The sequence below is a fragment of the Alosa pseudoharengus genome, unplaced genomic scaffold (assembly GCF_046254945.1).
Source record: "Alosa pseudoharengus isolate Yale_2024_CS ecotype anadromous, Long Island Sound unplaced genomic scaffold, YU_APseudo_1.1 YU_APseudo_1.1_scf_21, whole genome shotgun sequence".
Classification (NCBI taxonomy): domain Eukaryota; kingdom Metazoa; phylum Chordata; class Actinopteri; order Clupeiformes; family Clupeidae; genus Alosa; species Alosa pseudoharengus.
Genome location: NW_027468674.1, coordinates 19,299,315 through 19,322,561, shown reverse-complemented (window position 1 = coordinate 19,322,561; position 23,247 = coordinate 19,299,315). Strand labels below are relative to the sequence as shown.

At 43.7% G+C, this 23,247-nt stretch overlaps 1 protein-coding gene across 1 annotated transcript; it reads left to right on the top strand.

Moving 5' to 3' along the window:
- The first annotated feature begins 1,805 nt into the window (after window positions 1-1,805).
- On the top strand, window positions 1,806-22,625 carry kcnj16a (potassium inwardly rectifying channel subfamily J member 16a). Its single transcript, XM_076298930.1, has 2 exons — window positions 1,806-1,976; window positions 20,772-22,625. Exon 2 carries the CDS (start codon window positions 20,782-20,784, stop codon window positions 21,937-21,939), a length of 1,158 nt encoding a protein of 385 aa, XP_076155045.1. The 5' UTR covers window positions 1,806-1,976; window positions 20,772-20,781; the 3' UTR covers window positions 21,940-22,625.
- Window positions 22,626-23,247: the final 622 nt, after the last annotated feature.

The window sequence follows — 23,247 nt, the reverse complement described above, 5'->3', positions numbered from 1 at the left end:
TGTTTGTGCCTGTGATGTATAGACACAGCATTTCCTAACTTTCCTTGTGGAATTTCCATAATACATACTTTTCTGTATGGAAAAAGTACTATTGATCCAACCATTAATGTCACCTTTTCATTACTCTTATAAACACAGGTGACTGTCAGATAGTGTTTATTGTGGAAAGAACTCTGTGTACAGTACATAATATCTGGACCATGCCTACTGGGAACCTTGAAAGACTTTGTCAGCAGATCTTTGTAACTCTTCTGATTTTCAGTGCTTTTAAGGCAGGGCAAACTGAAAACCAAGACATTAGCATCTATTGAAAGATTGAGGATAGCTATTTGGTATTGAAAGATTAAGGATATGTATTAGCTATTGACTACTGAGATATTAAGGATGTATTAGCAATTAGCTATTGAGAGAACAAGGATATGTACTGTATTGTATATGTATGTATTTAGCTAATGTTAGTGTGGTTTAACTGGTGGAGCAAATTGCAAACAATACACCATTATCACTGGCTTGTCACTGATACAGTTTCTCTCCACATTTTGTACAGACATAATGTGATAATGAATAATTAAACATGAGACAGGAACACAATGGGAGGTTAACATGTCTCGGTAGTAGACATGATAACCTCCAACTCTCAAATTTTTAATTTGTTTGATGTGATTTCCTGTATTCTGGTGCATTTTGGGGATGGCTAATACTAAATTCAATCAGATTCATAGCCTACATCATGATTTGTTGATATTGAGGCAATGATTCCATGCAAAGGCTTGGGCTTCAGGGCCCCCTGACCCCTTGGGCCCCTGGGCCTGGGCCCGGTAGGCCCGTGCAGTAATCCAACCCTGCATATATGGAAGAGGCCCAAAAAAAAAAAAAAACAGATTCCATGTGACTTGCACTGTTTCTCACTGTTGTGACAACATCAGTTATGTGTCACATCAAGTGAATAAATCACATTTGGCCTAGTAATGTGACCCCAGCCTCTGTAAATTTAGAGAGTAGACACAGTATTATATCAAGGACTGGAGATAGTGTGTTATGCTGGGCCACTGAGGATGGCGGTGGGTTGTGGTGAAAAGTTTGACGGATAATGACCTAGTACTCCCACCTTATTGTGTGCCCAAGTAAAGGAGACAATCTCATAAAAAGACAAAGTTCAGGGACAGTTCTTCAGGGTTGCTGTTGTCATTGTCCCTCTGGGGACAAGAAACTGAGAGAGGCTGCAGCTACAATGAATTTGAACCTGATCCCTGAGGCGTTTGTCTAGAGTGTAAACAGAACAATCTAAAGAAAAATACCTACATAGTGATCTTAGAGAAAGGTTGCTGACATATCTAGGGGCTGGCTGTAATGAATATTGTCTGTAACACATTGTAAAGTATACATTTATAAAAAATTCATACAGTAGGTTATAGTATCTATAGGGAGACTATGATATGGTTCTTCTTTAAGCTGTTCATTCTGTTCATAAGGCAATTGCAGTACATTGGTGTTGGTGTTACCGACTGTATAAATCTGGCTACTTGGTTAATGTGTATTTAGAAAACTACAGAGCTCCACTCCAGAGGGAAAATGTAATATATTCATGTGTGTGTGTGTGTGTGTGAGTGCGTCCGTGCGCACTTTGTGTTCAGGTCTGTTTAGTGAAGCACATCATGTTTCTTTCAAAAGATGGAACACATACACCCACCCCACCCAACTACCACCACAAACACCACACACACACACACACACACACACACACACACACAATGTGAACTGTACACAGATGGCCTTGTCTTAACTACCTGTGTTCCAAGAAGGTGTTTCTTCTCTGTGTGTGCGCATGTAGGACTGCAGGTGGTGGGCTGGATCTCTCTCTTTCTCTCTCTCTCTGTCTCTCTCTCTTTCTCTCTCTCTCTGTCTCTCACACAAACACACAGTTGCGTTGCCTCCACTGCTCCTGCAGATTGTGTGCTCCACCTTCACCTGCAAAGGTATGAAATCTGAAATCTTTCTCGCTCTCTGTCATGCATTATCGCTATCATTGAGTCTTTTTTTATCCTCATTCTCTTTTTTTCAATATTGTTTGTTTCCGCATCTTCTTGTTAAGTCTTCTCTTATTGTATATACTTGACATTGATTTTGTCACCAAATACTTGGCCCCGGTCCAGTAATGACTGGACTCTTAGCCGGCGTTCAGCAAATCTGCAGGATACAGGAAATTTAAGGGCAAAGAACTGGGTGTTCATGGGTATAAGTGTGTTTTTGGGCGTATGGGTGTGAATCAGAAAAAAAGAGATGGGAGAGTGGACAGAGGGTGTGTGTGTGTGTTTTAAAGTGTGAGTCAGGGGGTTTGAGTGACACGAGTACAGTAAGTAAAAGTATGAGTATTTAAACTTGTCTCAGTATCCAGTCCGACCCCATTCAGTGTGTCTATATGTGTCTGTGAGTGAATGTGTACGTACGTGTGTGTGTGTGTGTGTGTGTGCACATTAGTGTGCATGGTTTTTCCTGGCTTCCTGAAGTTGTCACTGCGGGATCAGATGTGAGGCGTGTGGACAGAGATAAGTCCTGGGCGTTGGAGAAGGAGGCTGAATAGGAAGGGCAGTAGCCCAAACTCTGGGGCTTAGGAACAGAAGGATATGTGTGTCTTGCGCAACGTGCGGGTCCCAGGAGCGAGGGGTATGCGAGGTGCGGAGAAGGAGAGGGGTGTGTGGGTCTGAGGGTGGAGAACTTTTTTTTTTGGAGACAGAACACAGTGTGATCTATCTAAGGCGTGTGATAACAGGGGGATGTAGCACATCACATGAGTGACTTGATATACAGATTTCTCATAACAGTTATCAGAGAGATGGAAAAGTTCTCTCTCTCTCTCTGTGTGTGTGTGTGCGCGTTGCGTGCTTCTGTGTGTCCATTCTTAGGGTGAGAATGTGTATTTTGGGGATTTAAAGTTTAAAGATGATATAGGCTGTTCAATCGTGCAGGGATCACTGTATGCCAAACACAATAAAACTTCAGGGATGAAGTCAGATGAACTTTGAGTGGCAGGATATGTAGCCTGCCATTGCATAACAAGGACATGCAAACTCCATAAACTTATAAAGCTTGATCACTGACCAGGGCCCAGTTCCCTGAAAGCATCTTAAGCCTAAGAGCGTCGTAAAGTCCCTCTTACGAACGTCTTAAGATTTGCCGACTGTTTCCCGAAACCATCGTAGCTTAAGAGCGCCGTGAAAACACTCGTAGATCTACGAGTGCTCCAGAGTTCTCGTTACCGGCTAAGAGCGTCTTAACAGTACTTCTCACTGAGGTCACCAACAGGACATACAGAGGAATTACAACTTAGAATACATAATCCAATTTACGTTCCCATTCTTTATTGTGTTTACCTGTGATGAATTAGATTTTAGCGTGCAAAACAGCATAGCCTATATTTAATGGTCATAATAATGTGATGAAAAGCGGACAAAAATGCAATCAAGTTATGAAAAGAGACGTTTCCAGAATAGTTTGCCATTATCTTTGCTAAGTGAAGGCTATATTTTATTAGGCCTATGAGGTAAAAGCAGAGAAAGGAACGTGTGTTTTAGTCTGCACTGCATCAAAATCTAAGCCTACACATTTCCTCACTTTCTTACTCGACTTCTTTCTTATCTTTAAACGAGCGTGTCTCCGTCGTTATCGGGAAATTGGGCCCAGTTTCCCGATAACGACGGAGACACGGTCTTACGAGGGTTTTCTACGATTCATCTTACGATCGTTCGTTTGGTTTTTCCGACTGTTTCCCGAACATGCTCGACGTTGCTCGTATATCGTGAACGCGCGTGCACTGCTCTTAAGATGCTCTTAATGGGGAGCTGTCCACGTTAATAGTTCTGAAATCTCTGATTTGACGGTGATGTCAGGTGACTGCACGTCACAGCTATAGGCCTACCATTTAAACTTCGGATCTACATATTAAATCACATCAATACGAAAATAGAAACACTTTGACATCTGCATGTAAGCATCACATGTACATGTAAGCATGCTTGTACCCTTATAGGCCTAATAAAATATAGCCCTCACTTAACAAAGATAATGGCAAACTATTCTGGCAACGTCTTGTTTCAAAACTTGATTGCATTTTTGTCTGCTTTTCATCATGTAGCACTTGTGTTGTGGACCAGTTAAAAGCTACACATCTGAGATTACTAGATTATTGAGCCGTGTAATAAGTAAAAGCTGAACCTGAGATATGGCAACTATAAGCACTTTATTTTGTACAGTTTCCCTTAGTTTAGTAAATGAAAGAAAATAAATGTGTGTAATTATTAGTAAAATGTGGCAATGTATGATGTATGGATGTGGTGGTGTATGTAAGGCAGTATAATTGTAAAAATGACAAATAAACACTTTCCCAGTATCAATCAATCACCCTTCAAGAGCAAGTGCAATTCAATCAGTGCAGTTTAGTGAGTTTGAAAAAGTCCTTTTAGGTATTAAAGAAAATGTTGAACTATAAATAAATGCAAATGTCCCTTATGGTATAAACAGAAAATTCAAACGTAGTTTCCTTTGAGCTCCTTGTGTGGGAAGGAACGCTTATCTGTAATCCGTGTGCGCTGCTTGAAGTTCACGCAGATGGTGAAGAAACCTTGCTGCAGTTGATCAGACTGCAGCAGGCTGGGCGGTCGACACGTTGAATATCTTGGACAGGCTCGCCATCTTAGCTCGTCTGGAATCAACTGAAATCTTCTATCCGTATAAAAAAAAACAATCTACGCGAAACAGTGTAACAGTTACCATCAAACATTTCTTTTCTATGAGATCTCATTTAAACTTTTGCTATAGCATCAAAAAATCAATAGGCATAACGCCGTAATACTGCCATAAACGGAGGCTACATCTCAGCTGCAACAAGCAGATCGCTAACCGTAAGCCAGCATGGCTAACCAACCTTGAGCAGACAGTATGTACATAGAAGGGTTCGGTTATACACCCGTAATTATCAAGGAAAATGTACAACAATACATAGTTCACCCAAAAGTGTTGACTAACTGTCAACCTAACATTCATTTCTAAGTATATTAGCAAGCTAATATCACCAGGTGAGTTCAATGAACAGATTAGCTGCGCAGATTCGCGTCTAGTTACATTCAAACGTTAATTTAAAACAACCAAAGAAAATGTGGATCTCCTACTCAAATTCAGCAAATAAAAGTGTCTGTGTAGTGTGTAGTGTATGTGTAAATGCCTCGACTGGTTTTTTGTGAGCTTTCATGGTCTCCAATTCACCATTAGATTGACTATTCACATATCATTCACAAACGTGATAAGAAACTCACCGAAGCTCTTCTCGTGTTGAAACAAAATAAAATATCTTCTTGGTGCGCAATATAAGAGACTTAAAGTTAAGAAGTAGAAAAGTTATCAATATAGATATTTCTAGACGTTATAAATGTGTAGTTATATCGAATATTTTCTTTAGTTCAAGAACGTGACGTTCCGTGCTCGGACTGCAAAAGCAAGAGAGAAATAATCACGCATGCGCGGTGCCTTAGTGGCACTGAATCTAACAGTGCTACAATCACATTATTATGACCATTAAATGTAGGCTATGCTATTTTGCACGCTAAAATCTAATTCATCACAGGTAAACACAATAAAGAATGGGAACGTAAATTGGATTATGTATTCTAAGTTGTAATTCCTCTGTATGTCCTGTTGGTGACCTCAGTGAGAAGTAGCCTACTGTTAAGACGCTCTTACCCGGTAACGAGAACTCTGGAGCACTCGTAGATCTACGAGTGTTTTCACGACGCTCTTAAGATACGATGGTTTCGGGAAACAGTCGGCAAATCTTAAGACGTTCGTAAGAGGGACTTTACGACGCTCTTAGGCTTAAGATGCTTTCGGGAAACTGGGCCCAGACCTACCTTAGCACTCAGCAGAGATGCCACTGATTATGGGCTGCTGCGGTAAAACGTTCAATGATGCTTCAGTCTGAAGCTGGAAGAAAGTGGTGAGACGGCTGATATGGGCTTCAAATCTCGTGCTGTTTAATAAGCTAAACTGTTAGGCCTACATCTGGCATCAAGATAGGACAATTTGATCTTCAAAGCTGCCAATGTGGCAAGCTGTCAAGCCATTTCATGGCGTCGTTATTTCATGTAGGCTACTTCTCTCAAGGGCAGGATTTCACTGTGAATACGATAACGGAGGCTAACTGAATAATAGGCCACAGAATAACTTGAGAAGTTACTGAGTCCAGTTGTGAACAGTTGCATTTTATGTTTACATTTTGAAGTTCAGGGTATCGCCCTTTCAGGGAATCTCGAGCTTTAGCATGAAAGAGAAGAAAACGAACTCGGGCATCTCATTTAAAAACTGCATTCAAATGAGTGTGCCAAATGGCAAGTAGCCTAGCTAGTTCTAATTCTTTACAGATAAGACTAAGCCATGCTAAATGGCGCCTCACATATTTTTAACACAATTGGTCAAAATGTTTCAATATTTTTATGTGTAGTTTGACAAGTGTTAAATTAATAGTATAGCTTTTGGTCCAGGTTGGTTTATCTTCTTAGGTTGGTAGCACACTATGGAATGGTCTGTTGCAATCAGCACTGTCTGTCATAGGATCGTGATCTGCTGATAATAATGTTGCTGCTGAACAACAACATAGTAGACTATCTGCACGTTTTGGGGTCAGAGGTCACATCAGTGCTCATGTTTTTTATCTATACAAAACAAATCTTCCTAAAAAGGCATCATATGCATTTATTATTACTAATCTACCCACAACATGTTTGACTGGCCACTGTGGAAACTTTAAAGGCATTGTTCTCTGTTTCAGTGTTTGCATAGACTGCATTTTGCCTTTGTAGGGCAGAATGGTCTTCTGGTTATGAAAAGAGCTCAATAGTGTCTCATATATATATATATATATAATGTAAATGTCTCATATATAATATAATATTTTTTTAACACAATGCTGAAAGTGATCTCTAAGACAAGTCGATTAGACTTTCAAGTTTTACCCCAAAAAAGTGTGACAAAAATATTGTAGATTGCTAGTCAGTCTGGCCAGGGATAATGAAGTGTAAAGAGTAGTTCAGTGGTGTCCTTAAGATAGATTTCCCCCAAACACCATTTCTGTCATCATCTCCTCATCCACATGTCAGTTGATTGTCAGCGATTGTCACTAGGCTCCCTATGTTGATGTTTGGTGGAATGCAAAGGAGTTTGCCAAAATAGTCTCTCCTAGTGGATTGGTGTTTCTCTACACCATGAAAGAAACTGGTCACTTTCATTTCTCTGGCCAACTAATTTCAGGCCGAGCCGTTAAGCCGACAAGCCTTCTCATGGAATGGGCGACCATGTGTCTACAGGGCTGCCAACTTTTCAAAAAACCTTGGATTGAGATTTGGTGGGGCCAACCAAAATTTTGCTGCGTAAATTTTTGTTTGGCTCATTCAGCATTATACCGTACAGTAAAAAAAACACACATCAGTGGTTCTCAGGTGTAGGGACCAGGCATGGACGGATTATGAGCTTTCGGGCCCTTGGGCCCAGATGTATTAAGGGCTCCCCACTAATTGTCGTATATGTGGAAGGGGGGTTTGGGGGTACTCCCCCAGAATTTTTTTAATTAGTTTAATGTGATTTCCTGTATTCTGGTGCATTTTGGGGATGGGCATAGCCTACATCCTGATGTGTTGATATTGAGGCAATGATTCCATGCAAAGGCTTGGGCTTCAGGGCCCCCTGACACCTTGGGCCCCTGGGTCTGGGCCCGGAAGGCCCGTGCAGTAATCCATCCCTGGGACCAGGGTCCCAGAGTTATATGAACATTGGTATCAAAGGGATCTAGCCTACTACTAGGACCATGGGCGTCGGAGGCATTGTGAAAGTGGGTGGGACATTTCAGCGGGGGGTATGGGGGTTCTCCCCCAGAAATTTTTTTTTGGACTAGATGCAATTTCCTGAATTCTGGTACATTTTAAAAGGTTATTTAGATACTTCTATATAACAAAATAAAGCCAGCCTACGAAATTAATAAAAAGTAAATCATGCATAATTTAAAAATAACTCAATAGGCTACTTGGCTACGCAATAAGGTTTCCATTACAGCACCGCGGACGTTCAATGAACGTATGAAAGCGGATGGTTTGTTTGAAATCCCGACACATGGAACGTAATAGTGATCATCAAATACCTCCCCAGATTTCAGTGCCCATCAGTCCCAACATTTAACAATATAATCAAACAGTCCAAAAGTAAATTAAATATCAAACTAAACCGAAAATGTCATGCTTTAGAAGGCCTACCAGTATGCCGCTCCAAGAAACGCATGTCTCAAAATAAAACTCGCATAAGAAATAAAGGGCTGTCTCGAATACAATCCTGCCCCTAAAGGCCTGTACTGTCTTAAGACCCCGGCCATAATTTGAGGATTTACAGTATCTAAGTAGACAAACTGGCTTCAGATATCCAACAGAGTGAATAGAGATCGTGCAGTCTTAGCTGTGGTTAGTGACGTGATGCTGTTAATGGGGAGTTTTACATAGCCTAGCGTAAACCTATAGGTTATTATTTATTTGGCATACCTATAAGGCTTTTTACCTTATCAAAAGTGAGGGGGATGACTGATCTCTTCAACACTGCGGGGGATTTGGCGCTTGTCACTGTGTGTGTGACAGAAGAGGAATGGGAGAATGTGTGTAACAAAAAAAAAAAAGTTTGAGCGATTTACGTGAAAATGGGAGAATCCAATGAACATGACAATGAAGCACTAAACAGATGCTGAAAACAGCACTGGTATTTCACACGGCAAAAGTGGGGGTGGGGGGGTCCAAACTAACAATTTTAAAGAGTGGGTGTTTTGTAAGAATTTAAGAAATGTTTGTATATTTTGCATCAATCAGATGCACTTTCAAAATAAATTCAGAGGTCAGACTTGCTTATTTTTATGGAAATATTTGTGCTGTAGCCTAAGCTATTTTGCACTTCAGAATTATAACCATGCACACACAGGTGGAATAGTTATGGTGATATTGCAATAAGTTCACAACCACAAAAACATATGCTACATTTCACAGTTCAGAAATGTGTGTACATTTCAGCACTCCATGAAATTATGCAGAAGTGGTCACCTGTGTTATTCAGCTAGTTTATTTAAGATAATATATTGGTCATTGTAATGGCCATAGCCTATAGCCTACATGATATTCCTTTTTCAGGATGTACCCATATCTGCATGATGTGAATGTTTGCATATGGCTTATGTCAGGCTTTATATCAATATTTGTGTCTCGTTATTTGATTTTCTTCATATTTTTGCATTAATGTCACTAGGAAGCATATGCCAATATAAATATATTCATTTATCTGTAATGGGATTGGCTGGAACCTGACAATATAAGAACCATGATAGTGGGATAATCTATGGCTGAGCAATTTACAAAAATGTATGTAGGCCTACTGACAAATAGTTAACATTAGAATACATTATAATTTCGCCCCAATGAGGCTATGTAGAAATGTGTTGCAATTTCAAAACCGGATTACTCAGGAACCACTTATTGCACAGAGGCATGCTTATATCCTCGTATTCGGTAGGTTTGCTGTTTATTGTGAAATAGGGTTTTCCATGTGTTGTGTGAAGGGTTAGTGAAATATTAAACCGAGAGTAATGGGTAAATGCAAATATGATTAGCCTAAATTGCACGAACTCTCGCGAACCATTTATCAACTTGGCGCTAATATCATTGGAAAGCTTAGATTCCGCACGTTCACATGATGTGTGATATCATATGTATAGGTTTAGTTTAGTTGAACCTCATCTGCCAGGTATTTGACCTACCAGGTTGACACTTCAGCGTGAAAAATACTCAATAATACTCAAAGCATACCTGAAGCCGGGGAAATGCGGGGGGGGGGGGGGGGGGGGGGGGGGGGGGGGGGGGTGCGCCTGGGATGGCTTCTGAAGTAGCATCGCAAATGAGAGAAAATTTAGAAAATTCCACAGACAGGGGGTGCTCTTGAACCCTCTCACCGTCTCTGAAAGCATAATCGTGGCTCAACAGGTAGATCTATAGGCTAAACTCGTTTTTCAGGCATCTGACCTACCGGGTTGACACTTCAGCGTGAGAAATCGGGGGTGTGGCGTGTGAGCGTGTGAAACTAATCAAATGCGTGTGTCTCACGGCCAATGCGTGAGAGTTGGCACCTATGTGTCTACGAGTCACAAGCAGAAAATAAAACGAAAAAACTAACTCAGAATTTTTATGTTTTCACCAAATTACCCCCATTAACCCATTATATCATAATATTGCTAAACCAGCACTCTGCTGACTTGACTGGGGAGCGTACCTATGTTCCCCGCTTTGTATGGGACCGGAGAGCATAGGACCCTTTTTAAAACCCTAACCATAACCCTAACCCTAACCCCGAGCGGGGAACCTACTGTAGGACCCGGGGAACATAGGGATGACCCCTTTGAATGAGGGAGCAGCTACTGGAACCAGGAAAAGTGTTAAAAATAGAAGAGTGGGGTGATTGCAGACAAGGTCAGCAGAGGAGACTAGTGGCTTATGGCAGGTGAACCGAGAGGGCGAGCCTGGCCTCACCCGAGCACATGGTTTCATGTCACTGATCCTCGCATGGCTAACAGAAATGCTTATTTGCAGTAAGTGGCCATGTAATGGTTTTGTATGGGCCCAGGGGCTATGCAGGAAACATGCCTTCTTGCTTTGAGGTCTCGGTGGGGGGCTGGGGCCAGAGTCACAATGGGTTACGGATGACTGGGTGTCACCTCTCATTCTGTGCAGAGGTTACTTACAAATTTGTACAAGCAGGGCTTCCTGTGTGTGTGTGTGTGTGTGTGTGTGTGTGCGCGTGCGTGCCTGCTTGCGTGTGTGTGTGTGTGTGTGTGTGTTGTTGTCTGTCTGTGCCGTTGTGCGTTTTGATGGAGTTAATCGAGTGAAAATAAACAGAAGTGAAACTGAAAACATGAGAAACGGTGCATGACTGGGCACTGGCTGGATGCTACCCATTGCTTCCTCATCCTGTGTAGACTGGTTCGTTTGACAGGTGCATTGCATTTTTTGTGAAGGGATTACAAGCAGTAGCCTGGGTCATAGCAAATGCTGTATTTTGTCTGAGAGGACAAAACTGACTAACATCTAACTAAACTGACAAGCATTATTTCACTGCTTTACTTGTGACAAAGTGGAACTCTTTTGAAAGTGAGTGAGTGTGTGTTTGCATGCCTACTTGCGGTTGGCATAGACAGTGAGGGCTAGACTGTGGCCCCCCCGGCCGCCTCTGTTGGTGGTGGTGTGCGAGAGTGTGCCTCTGTTGATGCTCGACAGAATGCGTTGTTTTGTATACAGCGCAGTCTGCTCTCGGGCAGACGCACCCGCAACAGAGCCCGTGTAATGTGGAAAACATTGCTATGAGCACTCTTAGGTCATTCCATTAGTACACAAGGCAGTTAAAGTGGGCTGTGTGCCTGTGTGTGTGTGTTGATGGGGGTCATAAGACCAGGCCCCGGTGGCTGTGTCTGTCCAGTTTGGCTATAAAGTTCTAAAACAGGTGAAACGGCCTCTCTCTGTTTTTCTGTGAAGCTACGTGATTGGTGGGTTGAGGTCGACCTTTTGTTGTTTGTTTGTTTTTTTCTTCTGGTTTCGTACGTAGTTTGTTTGCCACCAAGCAGTAGGCTAATGTATTCCCGACAGAGACTTCTTACGTATTATCTCCTTTTAATAGCAACGTGCGGTCATGGCTTTGAGATTATTGGAGATCCTCTTTGAGCTTCTCTGAGATAGTTTCCCATAAAAGTTTACAGTGTCAAGGGCTCTGTGATATACAAAAGCTTTAATCTGAAGGGTATGTTGGTGTGAGGCACTGAGGTGTTTAGTACAAACGCCTGTTGCCATCTTGTGTTCCCAGACCTGTGGAACAGAGCACGAACTACAGCCACTGCTTAAAGGAACACGGCAACTTTTTGGACAATTACCTGATTTGCCGTCAACCCCAGAGTTAAATTAGATGTACCGCAGAGCGGTACAAAATATGACCGCCGCCCAGTCCAGCACATTTTTTCCACAAAAATAAATCACGCTGAAAGGCCTATATGATTCTAACTGTCTCACTAAATTGCATTATCCACACGTACTCAATTCTCACTGATATCTGCTAGACAACAAGTACCAAAACATGATTAGTTCATAGATTTCACATGTAAAATTCATTTTATACAACCCCACCTCCATCTTGCCTGTTCATAATTCTGAGAAATTCTTGAATTGTGTGCATGTGTGCATGTTCATGTTTATGTTGTGTGTGTGTGTGTGTGTGTGTGCGTGCGTGCGTGTGCGTGTGCGTGCGCTTGTGTGTGTGCCTGCGTATGTGCCTGTGCAAGCGTACATATGTCTACTGTGTGAGTATGTGTCATACGTATGATTACTGTGAATGTATGTGTGTGTGTGTGTATCTGTTTGTGCACATGTGTGTACATGAAATGGGTTAACATGACCCCTGGAGGCAAACATACGGAAAAAAATGGTCATCCTAGTCCCTACAGTTCTCAAGATATTCACAGAGAACTGTGTCTGCCCTACCCTCCTTTCGGGGGTCCAGTCCAGCGGGGGGGCTACAGATCAAAACGAAAAACGACGGTTCCATGCTATCCATGTGGGGTTACATGCCCACCAAGTTTCGTGTACCCCGGTCTTTCAGTGTCCCGGGACTCATTGACGGAAATTTGGGCATGCGAAAAAGAAAAAAAAAAGAAAAAAATCTGACTAAACCTATATGACCGCCGCTTCGCTGCGCGGCGGTCATAATAAGATGATACATACCCTTCTCTGCTATGTATGTGCAACAACCCAGTCTGACGCCGTTAGCCTAGCTTAGCATAACTCACTGCAAGTGGGTTAGACCAGTTAGCCTAAAGGTAGTCTATACGCTTATTTCCCCAAAAAGTGGCCATGTTCCTTTGAACCAGCAAAATCACATCAGTTGCTGGTGAGGCTTATGTAAATGAGGTAGAAGACACAGGACGAGAATATTGTAGAGGCTACTCATAACTTTAACAGCACCCCACAGTAGAAAATAATGTAATGATTCAAATGATATAATTAACAGGAGAAGTTGATTGATTTTGATATTGACGTCAGATATTGACAGAGGTCTGATATCTAATGAGATGGTGTGTAGAGATTTGACCATGACTGAGGAAAGTTAGGGCTACATGATGTAACAGTTGAGCACTTTTATGACAGAATTGGCCAAATATGTATTGCACACACTGTTTGGTCCACACATAATGTCCTCACGGCGGGTCATCCTCAGTACAGTGCGTCTCTGTGTTTCATTAGGATGGACATCGGAGTTCCTCCCAGTCTTCCAACCCTGCGTCTGCCAACCCTCATCTGCCGCCAGCAACAGAATTACCGTTCATTACCAATTCATTCTCGCAACATTTCTCTCTCATTTCTTCTTTTCTTTTTTTTTTCAAAAACATGTTAAGCCCATTTCTATTTTTTTAAATGAATAAATCGATTTAGCCCCATACCAATGCCACTCAAGATCCAAGTCGGATGGAATGTCTCTCTCTCTCTCTTTCTCTCTCTCTCTCTTTATCTCTCTCTCTCTCTCTCTCAGGGGATTTTTGAGCCACTCTTTTGAGGCCCTCTGATACCACATGAGACAGGACATGGTTAACTGCTTTATGCCACTAATGCACTTTTCAAGCCCAAAAAGGGGGTTGGCGGTGGGGGTGGATGAGGCGCAGAATTAGCAGGGAATGGGTTCTCATTACAGCATCAGAGGAGGCTGTTGTGAATTTCTTGACAAACTTTTCCTTGTGGGACATAAAGTGGGCTCTGTGTCCAGGAAGGCATGCATCTTCATTAGCTGGTATTGGATTTGACTCCTTCAGGCTCTCAGGGGTGTGTAATTAGGAATGCTTGCTCTACTGACCTCCCCATCTCTCTCTCTCTTTCTCTCTCTCTCTCCCAACCAAACGTATGGGTGATACAAACACAAAAAAATATTTAGGCTGCATCCATATTCCCTGGTCCACCATTGCCTTAAATCAAAGTCAACTGGGCAATTAAAATCAATTTAGATCCTGTGGTTTGACTGTTGTCTAAGAGCATATTATTTCCCTCAAATCTCATGTGTGTATTCATTGCCAAAATAGGGCATGTGAGATGTATGTAAGCATTCTTCTCAGTGAATGATTTCTCTAAATAATTCCACTAGTATAGTATTACCAAAACACTAAATCATTGAGCACTTAAAGAAAATTAGGAAATGTTTTCTTTATCACTGACAATGAATGCATTCTGTTGCCTGCAATAAACGATTAGGATGAAGTTCATGTAGTGGGAAACGCCAAGGTTTTACAGTAGTTTACACAGCAGTATATGGCAGATGTGTTAGATAAGCAGTCACTGCGACCTTAGAGATAAACAATAGAATTTTCCACTTGGGTATTTACAGGTGTCTCTGAAGTTCAAATCAGGATAAATAGAGTATTTCTAAGTTGAATGTAAAGCTAATGGGTAGGCAATAGGCATGCAAGATAGGCATGTTTTTGCATGACTATAGTAGCCTTGGTGGCACATAAAAAGACTTTGTACATGTAGGTTTTGGAATGGTGTCATCTGGACAACAATGTTATCAGGACTTAATCGCAACACTCTTTCCTGCTTACATATTGGGTATCATGGAGCGTAGGGCGAGGGAGGGGTGGAGGGACAATTATTCAGCCCTCTTTTTTTTCCTCCTCTTCTTTCTATGAAATCATGGATTGTGTTCCACGTGCTAGGCAACAGAGGCCAGGGTTTTGGCCGACAGGATGTGGGCTCTGTCGAACCGACACCGGTCTCTCGGTGTAAGATAGCGGCGCTTGCTTGACTCGACAGCCCATTTGGCCTGGGCGAGGGGGGGGGGGGGGGTGACCGTACACAGGGAGGATGCACTCAGTGGTTTGGCCGCCACCGAGGCGATCCTTGCTACTGATCACACGATGAAGACGCCCTTCAAGTTTCCACCCAACCCAACCCCCATCACAATCACCGCCATCACCATCTCCTCCTTTTTCACGTCCTCCTCCAACGTACTCCAACCCCTCTCAACCTTTTTCTCTCTCAACTCTCTTTACTCCTTCTCTTCTTCTTCTTCTTCTTCTTCTTCTTCTTCTTCTTCTTCTTCTTCTTCTTCTTCTTCTTCTTTTTCTTCCCCTCTGCTAACCTTAGGGCAGGCAGGGGAAAGCACAGTGGCACTTCCTCGGGTTGGAGCTTTGACAGCACTCTGGTTGGCCTTCGCCCAGAGAGCCGTCACCAGTGGGCCCCGCCAAATGCTCCGCTCCGTCCAACTAACCTCAGGCCCAAGCCATTACAGCGCACTGCCTATCTAACCACAGAGAGAGAGAGAGAGAGAGAGAGAGAGAGAAAAGGTGAAGGGGAGAGAGAGACAGAAAGAAATGAAGGCAGAGAGACAGAGAGAGAGAGGCAGAGAATGCAAATCAAAGAGCGAGAGACGGGAAGAAAGATGAACTGAGAGAAAGAGAGAGAGAGAGAGATGAAAGGTGAAGGGGAGAGAGAGAAAGAAATGAAGGCAGAGAGACAGAGAGAGAGAGGCAGAGAATGCAAATCAAAGACCGAGAGAGGGGGAAAAAGATGAACTGAGAGAAAGAGAGAGAGAGATGAAAGGTGAAGGGGAGAGAGAGAGAGAAATGAAGGCAGAGACAGACAGCGGGAGAGGGAAAGAGAGATGGAGAGGGAGAGAGGCAGAGAGGGAGGCAGAGAATGCAAATTAAAGAACGAGAGAGAGGAAGAAAGATGGACTGAGAGAGAGAGTGAATGAGAGACAGGAAGCAGTTAACTTAAGTGGAAAGTGGAGACAGACAACCAGTCAGGCAGCTCACAGAGGCAAAGCTGGAGGAGTTCAGTTACAGGTAGAGACAGAGAAGGAGACGACACAGTCAGCAGCAGACACCGTGTGTGACTCTGGGTCAGATCTGGGCCAACTTAGGGCCGTCTCTCTTCCAGACTGACCTGACGTCTGGGATGCCATTCAACATGCAGAGTGTGGTGCCAGCAATGTACAGGCAATGCAATGGGGTCAGTTCCAAGTGTGAAGACATTGAAAGAAAGTTAAGTCACTTAAAGTGATTAAAGGCATTTAAGTATTCTTCTCAGGCTTGTTTTACATTCGTTCCATATTTGTTATGTCTGAGATGAAGAAATGGGGAGTAAATTGTAAGCATTGTGGTAGTTTATTTTCAAAATGAAGAACGGAAGATGTAAACAAGCAAACAAGTACACAATGTGTTAGGAGTATTTCTGAGTGGCATATCAAATGACAAGGTTGTGGGAATTTCTTAAATAATGAAAAAAGAATCTGTTCTTCACCTTTAAACACACATTCATATGCACACAGATACACAGACACACACACACATACACACACAATCTACAGCAGCCTGTTGAAACAGGGTTTGCATCTCTAAGCAACTGCCCCATTATGATAAACTGTATTGACACAGTGGATGAAGGGAAGCTGGAAAGAAACCGAATCACAAACGATAAACATTCCCAGATTGACCTCTTAAAATAGACGGGGGAAAACACAACAGGCAAAGGAGCGGCACCGTCAGCCCAGACGTAGCCCCATGAAAATATGACAGAACTATGTGAACGAATATGACAACAAAAACCCACTGTGGAAAAAGAACAGGGAACAAGAGCCAGCTCGCTTCATCTTTTCATTCTCTCTCTCTCTCTCTCTATCTCTGTTTCTCTCTCTATCTCTGTCTATCTCTCTCTCTATCTCTGTCTCTGTCTCTCTCTCCGGTTCGTTTTCCCTTTGGTCCCTCTGCCACTTTTCCCCTTCAGCCAACAGAAAAGAGACTTCCGTCCGGCAGCGTTCCTAAAGATGTTGCCGACGGGGGGACTCGGAGGGAGCGGAGGAGAGGAGAGGAGAGGAGAGGAGGAGAGAGGAGAGGAGAGCAGAGGAGAGGAGAGGAGGAGAGGAGAGGACTGGAGAGGTTGGAGATTTCCAGTGATCCCGGTAGGGTGGACGGAGGGGCGCTATTTGTGTGATGCACAGCAGACGGTTTGGCATAGGGCGGTTCCGCCTGCCGGTAAGCGGCGGGAAAAAAGCAGGCGGAAAATGGGCGAGTGTTGGGAGCGAGTCTCCGGGCGGACACTGCACAGCCACATGGACTGACTTTCGTAAGAACCGGTTCGGGGGTAAACACGGGTCCCTAAGGGGGTCCATCACAGAACTGGACGTGGGACCGATCTGATTCAGAGTTAGTCAGTAGGATCTGCTATCAGAAAGAGGAGCGAGAGGAAACTGCCAGCTACAATGAGACATCCAGTTCTACTCACAAACCAAACAAGCTGTGAAAGTCAATCTGATGGGGTGTGCTGATAAAAAAAAAAAAAAAAAGCTGTGTTATGTGCTATGATGTTTATTTGTGTGTGTTTTTTGTACGTTTTGTGTGTATGCATGTTTGTATGTGTGTGTGATCTGTGTGTGAGTGCTTGTGTGAGATTTTTTGTGTGTGGCTCACTCCGAATGATGAGAGAACTAAACACAAACAAAAAAGCAAAATACCCCTCCCTCCCATGTTCATCGGACTGTATTTTCCATTTTCAATTCCTCCAGACCAGCATATGATCCCCTCCCTTCCTCCCTCCTCTTGTCTGGTCTTCTCTTCTCTTCCAGGCGAGAGACACATGCAAGACGAGGTCAGGGGTGGCCGAGGAATACATTTCAAACACAAAACAGAAGTAGCGCGTCAAAGTGTAATCATAAGCATCCATTTCTAATCCAGCTATGCTAAACAAGGAATTCCTTATCATTACGGTGAGGGTGGAAAATTTGGCGGTATGTGTGTCCACAGAAAAGGAGCCAAGTGTGTGTGTGTGTGTGTGCGCCTTTGTGCTTGTCAAACATGGGGAACATTCTATTCTATTCAAAGTGTGTGTGTGTGTGTGTGTGTGTTTTGTGCCTTAAAACGTGTGAACCTGCCAATGTGCTTCTTCCACTGAAAAGGCAGCGGCCTCCGAAGCCCACAAATCACTGAGATGGAAGCAGGATATAGCCTATTCTTCAGCCCGCGTAAATCACCCTGAAGGACTATACCCAACAGTGGGAGAGTGCAAACCTCTGTTGTATGTGAGTTTGAGAGAACAACTGTGTTTTTGAGTGTATGTTAGTATGGATTTTGTGTGTGTGTGCTTGTGTGTGTGTGTGTGCGTACGTGTGTGTGTGGGGGGGGGATTATACTTGCATGGTCTGTTTAGCAGAACCTCTGCATATACTGTATGTTTGTGAGTATGGGTGTGCATTTGTGCATGAGTGTTTGTTTGTGTGTGTGTGTGTGTGTGTGTGTGTGGTGTGTGTGTGTTTGCATATACTTATCTGCAGAGCCACTCAGATAATCCTGCCCCACATTCTCCCACCAACCCTGCTGTCACGCGCACTTCCCTGACCCTTAACCTTTCACACGTGTGTCTGACAGACTGAACCATCACTGAACGCCACAAGCTCCCATTTTGACAAGAGGCGTTGACATTGACGGATGTCATATCTGACAGGTTGACATACGCAGACAGGCCCCACACATCCCAATAGCTCTGGGACAGTGTTAAACTGGAAGTGGAGCTGGGTGTAGTTTTGGAAGCTCCCTGGCTGCACTGTGTTCTGTTCTTTGGAGGCCACGGCAAGTGAGTTGTGGGTGACCCTGAGAGGGTTGGTCCCTGAATGCTGTAGGCGTTCGATCATCGTTGTGGAATTGTAAAAAGCCTCTGGCCGGAATCCCGGCCTGACCCCGAAAAACAAAACCCTGCCCCAACAGCGACAAGTTTAAGCTGCCTAACGGTCAAACAGTGTGGGTGTTCGGAGTCTTTGGTCATTAAAGTCAGGCTGATGCATGCTATACTTAGATACGGTTATGTGTTTACTAAAAAACTAAGCAATTACAGGGCTTTTTAAAGTACTTGTACACCAACAGAGTCAGATGGAGATGTTTGACAGCTGCTAGATCAGGCAATAACAACCACAGGCAGTTTGAATTCTCATTGTTTCCGTATGTGTCAGTGCTGATGGAATGTCACTACTACATGACAGTTGATTTAGCTACTACATAACACTCCAACACTCCTACTTTCTGATGCAATAGTATCTAGACTAACACAAAACCAGTGATGCATGACTTGTAAAATGTTCCACTGGGAGTAAATGAAGGTTTCTACATGTGTATCGCTAAAATATAATAATTTGTTATTGATCCCGAAGGGATCTGGTGTGTTTGTATTGATAGGAATCATGTCACCATGTGGATTTACTTCATGGATGGTGTCCTCTATGACCGGGACTTTGTAGGACTGAGACCACAGTACCACTCCCATTGAGACTCCAAACATAGTCTAGGCTCACCAGCATCTCCCCATCTATACATACACACATATAATGTGTTTTTACCATATCTGAGCACCTATGAAAGTAGGTTTTCCAGAAATACAGTTTAAATAAAAAATGTTGTATTACATCCCCTTTACTCTCATATTATAACCGGATTATATCAGGATATAACCAGGCCCGAGACCAGCCCGAGTGTTTACCCTTGTGTGGAGAGAATGCAGAGGGGGTAGAGATAAGAGAGTCATGGGGTGGAGGTATGGGATGAGTCAATCAAGTGGAACAAAACAAAGAACTCAATCACTCAATCACAAGTCAGCTGCCTTAAAGTCTGTCTGTGTTTGAAGATCCAAGAGGTTACAGCGTGGAAACATAGATCCTTACAGACATACTGATGTGTGTATAACCAGCTCATAGCACAGGACAGGAAGCAGAGAGAGAAGAGATAGGAGAATCATGGGGTGGAGGTATGGCTCAGATGAGTCAATCAAGTGGAACAAAACAAATAACTCAAACACTGCAAAGTCAGTAATCTTAAACCTAAAGTCTATATGTGTTTGAAGATCCAAGAGGATACAGCCTAGAAACTTCCTAGAAAAGAGATATTGTTCAGGGTATAAGCAGTTAAGTGGGATCTGGAAAAAACCTGCAACCTGTTACTGAAGGGTGTCTTCTTGAGCAATAATTAACTCCCCATGTCAAACATTTCTGTGTTCTGACACAAAGACCTGCACATCCAGGAGCGGGACATCCTCCTGGCGGTGCCCACCGTCATAATCCACAAGATTGGCGGCCCCCGGCAGCCTTCTGTTTGGCACTAGCCTGCTGAACCTGCGTCGCGAGGGTATCTTCTTGAGTATTAATTAACTCCCCATGTCAAACATTTCTGTGTTGTGGACTCAGTAACTCATGGCAGGGAGTCGCCATGTGACTCATCATCCATTCATTCATGAATAATGTCCACCGTAAAATTACTCTCTCCTCCCGGCTTGTTTTGTTTTGCTTTCTTTCTGAATCATTTATGTCACTTTCCTTTGGGACACAGTCATTTCTCCTTCTGCACGCATTACAACCAATACAGAAGAAAACGAGAGTAGCAATGAATTGCAAGGAAATGGTGATTTGTTACAATTGGCAATTTCATGGGAAATGTTTATGTTTTGCTGTGCATCAACAGGACGTGATATGCCTCACATGTATTGTGAAATTAGCTTGTAGCACACAAAACACTTTGTTGACACAGAACATACAGACACATGGTTGCTGTTCTTGTCTTGTACATTAACAGGCTTTACACGAAGGTCACACAGTAATATGTTAACACTTATATCTTATATCTCTCTTGTCTACTCCATTGGCAGGTCTTACACAATGGCCACACAGTACTCGACTGTCCAGCGATTCGATGACACTCTCAGCGTACGGACGGAGGACGGGTGGCCTTCTGCCAAGCGTCGCTACGTGCGCCGCGACGGCAGCTGCAACATGTTGTTGCGGCACATTCCGGAGGAGTGGGTCCACTATGTGACGGACATCTTCACCACGCTCATCGAGATCCGCTGGCGCGTCATGCTACTCATCTTCGCCCTCTCGTACATCCTGTCGTGGCTTGGCTTCGGCATCCTCTTCTGGATCATCGCGCTGGCGCACAACGACCTCAGGGACCCCACCAACGAGCCGTGCATGTACGAGGTGCGCAGCTTCACGGCGGCGTTCCTCTTCTCCCTGGAGACGCAGACCACCATCGGCTACGGCTCGCGGGGCATGTCCGAGAGCTGCATGGAGGCCATTGTGCTGGTGACCATCCAGGATGTCCTCAGCGCCTTCATCGACACGTTCGTCATTGGCATCGCCGTGGCCAAGATGGCGTCGGCGCGCAAGCGGGCGCAGACGGTGGGCTTCACCAGCTGCGCCGTGATCAACCTGCGCGACGGGCACCTGTGCCTGTCGTGGCGCGTCGGCGACTTCCGCCACAACCACATGGTGGAGGGCACAGCTCAGGCGCAGATCGTCCGCCACACGGTGCACACCACGGGGAAAGTGGACATCGCCTACAAGGACCTGCGCATCCAGGAGCGGGACATCCTCCTGGCGGTGCCCACCGTTATAATCCACAAGATCGGCCCCGACAGCCCTCTGTTTCGCATGAGCCTGCTAGACCTGCGTCGCGAGGCCTTCGAGCTGGTGGTGACCTTCACATACACCGACGACTCGACGGGCATCCTGCACCAGACGCGCACCTCCTACACGCCCAACGAGATCCTGTGGGGACACGTCTTCCAGGAGATGTTCAGGACCACGCGTAGACACTACCGGGTGGACTACGCCCTCTTCAACCAGACCGGCAAGGTGCACGTGCCGGAGATCAGTGCTGAGGACTACCACCGCGCCAAGTGCTCCCCGAGGCTCAAGCACTCTCCCCGACTGCCCAAAGCGCCCACGATTACTGTGGAGCATGCGAGCGAAAACGAGAATGACATCGAGAAAGACATAAAAAACGATTCTAACACCCTCAAGGTTGAAGAGTAACTAGTGAACAGTTGTCCTCAACTGTCTTCTATTTGCTAAGAGAACATGATGCTTGGACACAAATGGAAGGAAAACATTGAAAACATTTATCAGTAATATAACATGGCTACGAAGGTGTTATTATGAGACAGTAACTTGTTTTAGTGGGGAGTGAGATATTACTGTGATGAAGAAATTTCAGACAGGAGTTTCTTTCATCCATGACTACAATTCATGGCACCTGTCATAGAGTGAGTGATGTCATACAGTATGTGTATTTTGTGTATTATGTAAGTAAGTGGGAAATTTAAGCCATAGCCCACGCCCTCCAAATTGATGGACAAGTGAACCGAATTGTATCCGTTTTAACACAACCCAGGTTCAGATCTGTCCATGTTATTAATAGATATTTGTAGCCTTTTGTATATAAATAACTTTACTGATGAGTCAATTGCAATTCAACAATATCCAAATCAGACCAAATTACAATAGCTCTGGCACTACATTTTTATTTGAGTTTCTTTGGCTACTTTCTGTGCTGTATATGAATTTGATGCTTTTACCCCTTAGACTTGTATGTAATGTCACCACATCATACCACATCACCTCGTCTTAGAGAGGCTCTGGTATGACGTGACATGGATTCAGTTTCAGCAGCTGCGATGTTTTCTGTTACAAAATACCTGTATTAAAATGAACATGTGATATATGGTTTATTCCCAACCACTCTGTGTTTTGTTCCCAAAATCAAATAGACATCTCTGATGTAAACCATGCACAAGCTGATGTGCCTGCTGGAAGTAACCAGATGTAGGATATAAACAGGTTATAAAGTACAAACGCAGACTTTCTATAATCTGGAGTGATAAGCCACAAGTCCTCTTGAGTGGTTTCTTTTGTCAAAAGGCTGGTGACTTGGCCATATTGAATGTTCGAAGGGGAAGTTAATGATGAAGGATAAATATGCAAGCTATATGCTGAATATGAGGTCTAACTTAATATAATTTTAATTACTTAAGAACTTCAGATCATATTCAACCACTGTGACAAGCAGGAGTCAGTGCTCCAATAGCATTGGCCTAGCTGGGACTTACCACCAGCTCAACACAACACTTCAGACATGTGACTGCAGTGCCAACTGACAATACGCCAAAATTCACAGAGGAGGATTACAGTTCAAATGGAAAATAGAGTCTCCTTTTTCTATGTGTATTTAAAGGACACAATATAAAGATTGTAGTTGTTTTCCTTGATACCAGAGGGCTTGAGGGCTTGTGACCTGAACCCATAATAAAAACACTGGCTTGCATTCAGGCCTGGTTCCTGATC

What these genes read in the sequence shown, in the direction of transcription:
- kcnj16a (XM_076298930.1), top strand. Translation starts at nt 20,782, where the DNA reads ATGGCCACACAGTACTCGACTGTCCAGCGATTCGATGACACTCTCAGC.